The 11,598-nt window shown below is 35.5% G+C and overlaps 1 protein-coding gene across 1 annotated transcript; it reads right to left on the bottom strand.

The window, feature by feature from the left end:
• Positions 1-1,894: 1,894 nt before the first annotated feature.
• LOC139934442 (cytochrome b-245 light chain-like) lies at positions 1,895-11,099 on the bottom strand. Its single transcript, XM_071928680.1, has 5 exons — positions 10,915-11,099; positions 9,735-9,801; positions 6,538-6,612; positions 4,814-4,897; positions 1,895-3,438 (listed from the first exon to the last, which is right to left on the bottom strand). Exons 1-5 carry the CDS (start codon positions 10,976-10,978, stop codon positions 3,192-3,194), a joined length of 537 nt encoding a protein of 178 aa, XP_071784781.1. The 5' UTR covers positions 10,979-11,099; the 3' UTR covers positions 1,895-3,191.
• Between the last annotated feature and the right edge of the window lie 499 nt (positions 11,100-11,598).

Here is an 11,598-nt window from a genome sequence, read left to right as displayed (position 1 = left end):
ATTATTAGCCCCACAAATGCTGGACTTCAGCGCTACTTCAGTATTGAGCAATTGAGAGCTGTTGGTAGTATAAAATGTGTGTGAGAAAGAGGTCCCACTTTTCAACTGCCACTTCAATGACCAATTGATCCAGATGTTGACATTATTTTTTTATTTTTTTTATTTACATGTTGGGATACCCCAAGTGAGAATACTGGTCTTTGACAATAGTACCAAGTCCAGTGCCTTTAAAGACACTGAACACTTTTGGTAATTGTCAAAGACCAGTCCTCTCACTTGGTGTATCTCAACACAAATACACAAGATAACAAACCTGTGAAAGTTTGAACACAACTGGTCCTCGAAGTTGCAAGATATGGAAAATTGCTTTCACATGCTTGATTTCGGGACCTCAAAATCTAACTCCGACGTCTCGAAATCAAATTCAAATATTTATTTTTTTTAGTGGAAAATTACTTCTTTCTCGAAAACGACGTTACTTAAGAGGGAGTCGTTTCTCATAATGTTATCAACAGTTGTCCATTGCTTGTTATCAAGATGTAACAATTATTTTGAGTATTTACCAATAGTGGCAAGTGCCTTGAAAACTACATTACCTATACATGGTTACAGACCTGTAATGGATTGTACACAATGGTATGTATTGTAAGCTTGTGTGAAAGATGCATACAATTACAATTAAGCTTACCCAGTCCACTGAGAATTCCACCGTAGTAGTGTCGTCGCCATTCCTAGAGTCATGTATTTTCCTCTGTATTGACAATGTCAGTTCTCAATTTTAACAAGTTCCCGTCCTCCACCATGTCCTATAGATTCCTGGCTTGTCCCGCTTGTCCGATAAAACTGCAACAAAATGGATTTCACACACGATTTTCGAAACCAGTTGCAGACGGCATGTAACTGGGTAGCCATTGAAGACCTCGCCTATCATTCTCACAACGGCGCTTGTTATTGGTCAATAGTCGGCTCAGTCGCCGTTCGGTCTTGTAATGGCTGCTTTGATTGGTCAGTATTGTTCCACGCAAAATCTCTCTGTGTTTGTTGACGGGGATATCATATAAAAACAAATTCTGCTTCAACGACGACCGGCCTGGAACCTTCCACATGGTTTGCGTGTGGTAGGCCTCAGTTTATCCTCTCCTCGCCACATGCCTCACAGATTACATATTATTTTCTTTACTTCTATTATGGGTCTTGCAAGACACTTATCAAGAGTTCTTCTACCACTAATACCAACATGCAAGTAAGGCTATCGTGACGATATGGGACGGAGTAGGCTTCCCCATGTCTCTATACGCTAAAAAACTATTTTCCACTTGTACAGAAATACCTCTACAAAATTCTTTAGATTCCAAGTACACAAAGACGAAACAATAGAGGGGAAAGAGGGGGGCACGCCACATATCGAACACCAACGTGAACAACAGGCAGTGGGTATCATGATAAATGCCTCACGAAACTAATGATATAATACAATTACATGTGCATGCATTTGTACCTGACTAAAAGAGGGCAATCATCTTGGTGATTGGCAGATAGTCTAAAGTTTCCCATTGGGAGGGCAGAATCAAGTGGATTTTTTACAAATAACGTCCGCTTTAGAGACAACGTCACGGTTCTGTAAGACACATTACCGATCAAGGAATTCCTCAACAGGTTTTCTCAACAAACATTATTTTTTTGTGTTCTCTCTATAAGACAAGTTTTAAGCTTTTCTATGATTAACATCGAGGGCCTACAAAGCTTTAGATTGCATGCAACATTATTGACAAATTACGGAGCTGGGAAGGGTACAGGATTTATACGCGTGTGAACAAAAACTAAGATGTTCACAATTTTCAGGCATAGATGGTCTACACTCCAGAGAAATAAATTCAATTTCAGAGTGCAAGAAATGAAGTTTTATTTACCATGAACATTTTATTTGTTAATCGACTACACTGTGTGTTCACCAATTTATTTTTGTGCAAATGCGTTATAAAGTTAACTATTATTACTCTCTATAAAAATGCAATTTTTTTTTTTACTAGTAAATCAACGTGATCTTTTAAAAAATGTGATCACCGGTAATTCTGGAGGTGTAAATTTCAAACATGATATTTTTGTTTCAAATTTATGTTGATCTTTATAAAACTATAGAAAAATATTATCAGTATATTTATTATAAGCACAAAATGCAGCCAGTGACTGTTGCTATTTTATAAAAATTCAAAATATACATAATTTATGCACAGTGCTGCACAAAATCAATCACCGCCCCCCCCCCCCCCATTTAACAAAAGAAAAGAAAATTATTTTGCTTTAACAAAATCTCACAATAACAAACAAACATTTGACAACTAAGATCACAATCGAAAATTCCCCTTTTTAAAAAAATCTAAATTTTATCAACACTTCTACACCTGATTAAACAAAATTAAACCAACAACCTCGTTGATTTGACCTACGTTTACTTTTAAACTATACAAAAATATATTTGGGTATATATAAAAACAATTGCAATAGAGTATCTACAATATTTAGACTGCATTAGTGCAAATAATCACACACTATAAAAAATAATATTCTTGAGAGCAGTGCCCAATTTCAGAGAGCTGCTTTAGCACAAGAAGTAAACTGTGCTTAGCGGAATAATGTTACCAGCCAAAACACACCATGTCACAGGCACGATTTAAAACTGAGCAGAACATTTTTGAGCAATAATTCCTTCTTGAGCAGCTCTGTGAAATTGGGCCTAAACAGGATTGGAATGTTGTGGCAGCAACTCTTTCTCATGACTTACACCCATGTAATACAGAAGAGATTTCCATTGAGCTGAAGGGAGCTCATTTATAATGGCTTAAAATCCCTCTGTTAAGCTACACTTCTTATCCTAGGAGTTCATCGCCCCCCCCCCCCCCCATACACACACAAATGTGATTGACCTGTTCACCTCAAAGTTTTTCGTTCATGAATGTGCTTAGATAATGCTACTTAATATATTTGTAATAATATCCATTTTGACAATGAACCCCTTGCAACAGCAATACTAACTTAAAAGTTAGTATTGCTGTTGTAAGGGGTTCATTGTCAAAAATCTTACAGCCCTTTGCGGCCACTATGGGCAATTTGGTTCGACGTTGCTGGCCGCTATGTTCTCTTATGGGTTAAGCAAGTCTTTGAAATTGAGCCCTAATTGTTACGTGTATGTTCTACTGGCCACCGGTCTGTTGCAGTGGAATGTCGGAGAATCCCTCATTTGCCGCGCCCTGTGGAGGAGGGCGTGGTGGGGGGTTATTTGGGGGCCGGTTAGTCAGGGTCTTCTGGCGTCTGAGTTCCATGCTGTCCACGTGCCACTCTTCGCCACCGAGGGCAGCCTTGAAGTAGATGAGCCCCCCGATGAAGAGAGACACGCCACCGAGCAGAGTGGGCAGGGTGAAGATGGCCGGGACTGACATGCTAGAGAGGAGGGGATTGTAAACAATTATTGATATTTATAATAGTGGTTTCTTATATAGCAGTCATAATAAGTTATGCCACAAGCGCGAGTGTAAACATGGAAAATATAGTGCGTTTGCATCCCATATCAAACTCGGCCTTTGTCCTCGGCCTTCAGCCTTGTTGGATATGGGACGCAGAAGCGCTATATTTGTCCGCATTCCCACGAGCGTGCGTGTAATAACGTACCTATCTAAAAGCAAACTGCGCGTGACATAGAACACACAAGACGCAGGTAGATTTTTGGAGGATTGATTTTGGAGGATCTGATTGGAGGATAAGCTCGTACTTGAAGATAATATAAATAGTAATAATAATAAAGACTTGTAATGCGCACATATCCACCCTGCCTGGGTGTTCAAGGCGCTAGAAGTCGTTAGAAGTCATATCCATCACTCAGTAATGCTCAAGGCGCTTCAAAGATCAGTGTGGGCCGGGTGGAGATAGTCGGAACCGACATGCTACAGAGGACAGGATTGCAAAACAAATAATAAGTGGTCGGCTGCTCAGACCATTCTGACATTTTTTTTGTTTCATACTTTGTCAAGATTGTCTGGGGGTCGTTAGAGAGTGTCAGGGTTATCCTATTTCTTTAATTTTCTATAACTTTTACTGTAAATTTGACATACTTTTATCTTTTTATCTTCTCTAATTTTGAGGGAGGAAATAAATAAATAAATAAATAAATATAACACCCTATTCAGACATTCGCACCAGAGTCCTGCCTAACCAAATATAAGAAGTGTCCAAAGTCGACCCAAATAAATTTTGGTTTCAGACAGGCGTACTTAACATAACATTTACATTGGCTCGGCTCATGACAAGATTGACGTCTGAAACCAAGGCGCTCCAGATCGACTGCAACAGCATCCCAGTCGCTCTTGACTATTTCATTTACCAGTTATCAAACTTCAAAATGATTCAAACTTATTTCTTTGCTGTTTTTGCACAATTAAAGATGCTATGTCAGATTTTTTGCCCCAAACATTAAAAATTTAATTTTGTCGAGTGAATGGTATTTCAAAGAGTATCACCCGCTCTAACAGAAAAAAGTTTAATTTTTACTTTTAATGGTCAGGAACCATGACAAAAATTTAAAATGTTTCTTATAAAACACATAAGAATTGGTCGCGTGATATATTGTCAGGATCCTGACAAAATTAATTTTGAGCACTTTATTACACTGCTACCTGGCGGACATTTTCAAGCAATGCCTCAAACGAAAGCTTGTAACTTTCTCTACCCCTATCAAAATACCTATTGAATTTTAAATCAAAATTTTTGTGTCAAATCAGTCAAAAATCTGACATAGCATCTTTAATGATTTACAACTTACAGGAGGTAGAGGACAAAGCGAACAAAGTAGTTCTTGGTTAACAATCCACCACAGTTCATTACGGGATGGAGAATATGCTGGAACCTGTCAACAAACAAGAACAAAAGAAATACTGTAAGAAAGTGTCATCCAACTGGAAGCAATTACTAAACATCTATGGGGGGAGAGGAGTTTTCAGAGCGCAGCACCAAAGCTTTGAAACTCCCTCTCGGACACTGTGAAACTCTCCAAATCACTCAACATATTCAAGAACAGTTTCAAAACTCATTTTTATGGAAAAGCTTTTTGTTAAGTTTATTTTATTATTTTGTTGGTCGCTACTTTCTTTGCTTATAGTTGTTCTTTTGTAGAGTAGCACCATGAGTGCCCTTTGCGGCAGATACCGGCGCTTTATTACGTGTCCATTATAATTATTATTATTATTAGCAAAATCGATGTCAGTCGTTGACATTTCTACTTTTACTATAAAGGCAGTGTGCCATATCCATGCCCCTCATAACTAACCCCTATTAAAGGCAGTGGACACTATTGGTAATTACTCAAAATAATTATCATCATAAAACCTTTCTTGAGTACGAGTAATGGGGAGAGGTTGATAGTATAAAACATTGTGAGAAACAGCTCCCTCTGAAGTGAGGTAGTTTTAGAGAAATCAGTAATCTTCCACAAATTTGGTTTCGAGACCTCAAGTTTAGAACTTGAGGTCTCGAAATCAAGCATCAAAAGCACACAAATTCGTGTGACGGAGGGTGTTTTTTCTTTCATTATCTCGCAACTTCGACGACCGATAGAGCTCAAATTTTCACAGGTTTATTATTTAATGCATGTTGAGATACACCAACTGTGAAGACTAGTCTTTGACAATTACCAATAGTGTCCACTGTCTTTAAGGGTGTACTGAGAAACAATGCTCTGATTGGCTCCCAAGGGTGACCACTTTAAGTGCACGCTTATTTAAAAACAACTAGTTAGTAATCTTGTAATTTTGCATTTGTATTTTTCCCACTTGTAGCGTGTGCCAAAACTTGAGTATTTTTTACGTGATTCCACTTCAAATGAATCATGTTTTTACACGAACACCCTTAATGGCAAGATCGATCACCCCTGAGAAAGAGGTTGAGAGAGTATTGAGAAACGAGCCATAACAGGTCAAAAGGGGGTGAATTAAGTTGTTGTTTTTTAAATCAAACTCAAATTCTAGTGTTGTCAGCAGAAGAGTGTGTGTTGGATTCTTGCTTGTGACGCTTGTGCCCTTGAGCAAGGCACTTTACCATAAATGCTTCGTAAAAAAAATTAGGAAGGTGAAGCGCGGTTCATACTTCCTGCAAATGCGAATGCGATAGGAATGTTGACGTCACAAATTCGCAACGAAAACCTCGCAGCAGTTCAACTTTGTTCAACTCACTTGCGAATATGGTGCCAAAGGAAGGTTGTGACGTCAAATTCACGTCAAATTCGCTTCGCAATCGCATTCGCAGGAAGTATGAACCGGGCTTAATGCTCTACAAGCCTGGCACCTAGTATAATGGATGATACCAATGCCTACATCCTTGTCGACCATGAAGGGGGATTTACCCTGTTTCAGCCCCAGGAGTAGGTGGCAACCTGTCCCTGGTGACAGTTTATTTGGGGTTGACAGCCAAAATCAGTTATTGTGTAGCCCTCACCTTGAAGTGGCCTTGCGATATTTCATAAAAAAACAAATAATAAATAAAATAAGGTACCTTCTTTCTACCAATGATCCTTTCCTTCTCTGGCTGCGGGGGTACTCCAACAAACAAACAAAGAATCCAGCAGCTCTGTTCAGTACAGTTAAGGGTCAATGCGTCAAAATACCACCATTAGACAGGCCAATCAACTTAATAATAATAATAATAATAATAATAATAATAATAATAATAATAATAACAACAATAATAATAATAATAATAATAATAATAATAATAATAATAATAATAATAATAATAATAATAATAATAATAATAATAATAATAATAATAATAATAATAATAATAATAATAATAATAATAATAATAATAATAATAATAATAATAATAATAATAATAATAATAATAATAATAATAATAATAATAATAATAATAATAATAATAATAATAATAATAATAATAATAATAATAATAATAATAATAATAATAATAATAATAATAATAATAATAATAATAATAATAATAATAATAATAATAATAATAATAATAATAATAATAATAATAATAATAATAATAATAATAATAATAATAATAATAATAATAATAATAATAATAATAATAATAATAATAATAATAATAATAATAATAATAATAATAATAATAATAATAATAATAATAATAATAATAATAATAATAATAATAATAATAATAATAATAATAATAATAATAATAATAATAATAATAATAATAATAATAATAATAATAATAATAATAATAATAATAATAATAATAATAATAATAATAATAATAATAATAATAATAATAATAATAATAATAATAATAATAATAATAATAATAATAATAATAATAATAATAATAATAATAATAATAATAATAATAATAATAATAATAATAATAATAATAATAATAATAATAATAATAATAATAATAATAATAATAATAATAATAATAATAATAATAATAATAATAATAATAATAATAATAATAATAATAATAATAATAATAATAATAATAATAATAATAATAATAATAATAATAATAATAATAATAATAATAATAATAATAATAATAATAATAATAATAATAATAATAATAATAATAATAATAATAATAATAATAATAATAATAATAATAATAATAATAATAATAATAATAATAATAATAATAATAATAATAATAATAATAATAATAATAATAATAATAATAATAATAATAATAATAATAATAATAATAATAATAATAATAATATCAAAGTCTTAGATAGCGCATGTATCTACCAAACAAGGTACTCAAGGCTCTGAGTATATACAAACTTTCAGAAAGATAGGTTATTGCATGCGATGATGAATTCTGAGACCCAACTATTTAGCACCTAATAAGGGTTTACAAGGTGCTACGGGGCATACAGCAGCCCGTCCAGGAACAACGTGGCGAACCCCTTCTCTTTTCGATAAATGCACAGGGGTGGATTTCACAAAGAGTTAGGACTAGTCTTATCTCGAGTTAGGACCAGTGACTCGTTCTTACTTAGAACTATCCATGCAATTTGTATATCTCCTAGGACTAGTCCTAAGTTAGGACTAGTCCTAACTCTTTGTGAAATCAACCCCTGCCATCGATTTCACAAAACTCTTCCTAATTTAAGACTAATCTTCGACTAAGAACGAGTCCCAACCCTGCACTGTAGCATGCAGACCTTAAGATTAATCCTAAGTTAAGACGAGGTACTCGTCCTAACTCGAGATAAGACGAATCCTAACTCTTTGTGAAATCGACCCCAGGGGTCGATTTCACAAAGGTAGTCCTAACTTAGGACTAGTCTTAAGCAATGCTAAGAGATAGGACTGGTCCTAAGTTAGGACCAGTAACTCATCCTAACTTAGGACTGGTCCTATCTCTTAGCATTGCCTTGGACTAGTCCTAAGTTAGGACTACCTTTGTGAAATCCACCCCTGGGCTCTTTTACATGCTTTAATACTTGAGGCCTGTAATTACACGAAGGCCATGATGCCCCTGGTTGTGCCCTTGGTACCCCCTTCAAAAGTTTCCCGTAGACTTTCAGAATTTCCAATGGAAGTGCCCCTTGCAAAAAACAAAACAAAAACAGGCCTGCCCTCTCAGAGTTGAAATTCTAGGCCTGCTAATACTGCATGCCTGAACATGTTGGGGGGGGAAACATAGGCCTACTGCTTTGCAGGGAATTGTACGTTTGTCAGTTTCCTGTTCAAATGTTGTCAGGGGCTAACCCCGCTCTCTCCAATTGCAGGATTTTCCTGTCAAGGACAAATGAGACCTTAACAAAAAAACCTCTTGTCATTGTTTACTCATCTTGTATTTTTATTTCCTTGATTTGTTCAGCTTGTGTACCACATGTGTTATTCAACTGTTTGGATTTTTAAAAAAGAAATCTGCCCTGGCAATTCGAAGAAATACAAAGGAGGTGGGTTCAAATCCCAACTGAGTGATTTGCTTGAAAATTTTTGGTTGTCAGAACTAAATTGCTGAATTTAGAGTGCTCAATATGTATCAGTGTAAACTGTTTTAAAACAAAACTATATTCTATTAAATTTTGCAAGGGTCGTGGGTTCGAATCCCACCCGAGTAACATGCCTGTGATATTTTTTCACAGGACTCAGGGAAGTTCTGAGTATACAGTGCTAACACATATTGGTGTATGGGTAAAAACCAAAATTAATATTCTTTATCCCGATGCAAATTTAAAATTATATTCAATCATGTCCAATGGTATACTACTGTAAATTAAGGAATCAAGGAATCTTCAATCAAGTTCTATGCTTCTCCTCATTGAACCCAAGTCTCGACACTCATGGGGTGACAGGTCTTTTTCTTCAGCCGCGCCACCCATCTGGAATTCTCTAACACTTTATCTTCGATCTTGTCCCTGTACCGCAAAATTCAAGTCTCTTCTCAAAACTTGTCATATGTGATAGGTTTTCAATGACTAATTTTGTTGTGTCTGTTTTTCTTTGTGTTGTGTTTTGTTTTTGGTTTTTACTGCGCCTTGAACACCCGGCAGGGTGGATATGTGCGCATTACAAACCTTATTATTATTGTTTTATTATTTAATTAATAGATAGATTCAGTAATCTGCATATTTTGTTTGTCCATTGAACTGCTCTCATCAACTGCTCACTGATGAAACACAGATGGCATCCACTACTTCGTAACTGAAACTGTGGAAAGAATTACTTCCTGTTCGATATAAAGGATACATGGTGTAGGCTGCAAACTCATACCCATCGAAACCAAACACTCCAGTTATACCGCCCATCAGCATGACTGTGCACAATAAAATAAACAGTTGAATCGAATTGAATTTAATTTAATTTAATTGAATGTAAAAAATACATGAAATTTAAAATACCTTTGTACAGCAACATATACAATATTAAAATGTAACATTGCACAAGTTATATCACAATACCACAGAAAACAATAACCTTAAAGGCCGGTTTATAGTTGGTCGCGGGACGGAAATCTTGCGCGCAATCCTAAGACTGAGGCCTAAAAACCGTGTCTTTTTATGATCGCGCGTCAATATTTCCGACGCCCGACCATCGCGCGACCGACTATAACTCGGCCTTTATGAAGAATAAAACAGGGGTGGGGGGGGGGGGGGAAAATCATTAAAATTTAAAAACATAAACATTAAAACATTAAAACCCCCTTCCACAAACTAAGAGGCCAAATTGCACAGAAACTGCCCAGGAAAGAAACAAAAAAGTGTTGGAGAGAACTAGCAATTTTGCATAGAATTAGGCTAAATCATTTTAGAGTGATTCTTGCAAAAATATATCTACCTTGTCTACATGTATGTAACAAAATGTTAATTACTCAAAATCTATATTGGCAAAACAAACTTTATTGTTAACGAGCAGGAGCAACCAAGAGCTGTGAATAATATAAATTACATTGTGAGAGACATCTCTCCCTGATGTAGGCCTAGCCTACTCCTAGAATAGATAGAACTATGAGGTTCGTTCGGCTATCGTGATAGCCGAACGAACCTCATACGAGTAATGTAGGCCTATCTTGGTTTTTAAGAAAGAGGTTATTTCTCACTAAAATAACTGGATGTGGAATTGAGAAAGCCTTTCTCAGGCATCTGAAAGCACACAAATTTTGTACAAATTTGTACAACAATGGTGTTTTTACTGTCATTATTTTCTTGCAACTTCGATGACCAATTGAGTCAAAATTTTCAAAGATTTGTTATTTTATGCAAACAGTGGATTGGAACAATTTATGGGGCGGGGGCTAGCTCGCTCCATACATACATGCTTTGTCTGTTTCTACCTCCATTGTCTGATGATAAAATACAAGCAAAATGACAATCGCTTGATCAACAAAAAGAACAAGTCAAAGTAATTACAAAATAATCGCCAAACTTACCAATACCACTCGTGAAGCCGTGCTCGTTGGCCCACATTGCCCATTCACTTTTCATGTCTGCCATCTCACAGAAAGGACTATTTATTTCCTACTTTTGGAAGACAAAATAAGGCACTGTCATAAAATGTAGCCCGTTGCCTCCTCGGTCCTTGACTTACTGATAAAAATCGGTGTTACTTCCGTGTTTACATCAGTTGCCCACGTGAGTCAACAGAGGGCAGTATTGCACATTCACGGTAGTGATTTCTGGGGTGGGACGGGTCCTGGTCGAATGCAGATCATCCTACTGTGTGCAGCAAAGAGTTAATCCTTTGAATAAATAATATAATATTATTTCCATCTCTATCGCATGTAACATTTCCGAATGCTTCAACAATCCTTAGTGTGGGGGCCGGGTGCCAGGGATCAAACATCATGTTCATGTTCTTGCCATGGAACAAATTGTGCCCCACACAAAACATAGGGGAGTTTTACCTGTAAACTACAAATTCCACTTTCCGATCGCGCCCGCCTATGGTGGGTCCGGGGTACAGCACGTTTTCCCCGGGGCTCGGAACACTCAAAATAAAGGTGTGTACGTGGCTATTACTAGGAATATTTTTTTTTTTTTTTTTTTTTTGGGGGGGGGGGGGTATAGACTTTCCTGTGATTTCCAATTTATATTCATAAGATTAATAGTTACAT

Source organism: Asterias amurensis, chromosome 3 (genome assembly GCF_032118995.1).
Source record: "Asterias amurensis chromosome 3, ASM3211899v1".
In the NCBI taxonomy this organism is placed as follows: domain Eukaryota; kingdom Metazoa; phylum Echinodermata; class Asteroidea; order Forcipulatida; family Asteriidae; genus Asterias; species Asterias amurensis.
Note: the sequence above shows the minus strand (reverse complement) of the source record. Positions and strands in the feature narration are given on the sequence as shown.

Excerpts from the sequence above, each read along its gene's own strand:
- LOC139934442 (XM_071928680.1), bottom strand. The coding sequence starts at position 10,978 with ATGGCAGACATGAAAAGTGAATGGGCAATGTGGGCCAACGAGCACGGC. Across the intron at positions 9,802-10,914 it reads CGGCTTCACGAGTGGTATTG|TCATGCTGATGGGCGGTATA; the intron begins GTAAGTTTGGCG and ends TATTGTGCACAG. Across the intron at positions 4,898-6,537 it reads GGATCATTGGTAGAAAGAAG|GTTCCAGCATATTCTCCATC; the intron begins GTACCTTATTTT and ends GTTTGTTGACAG.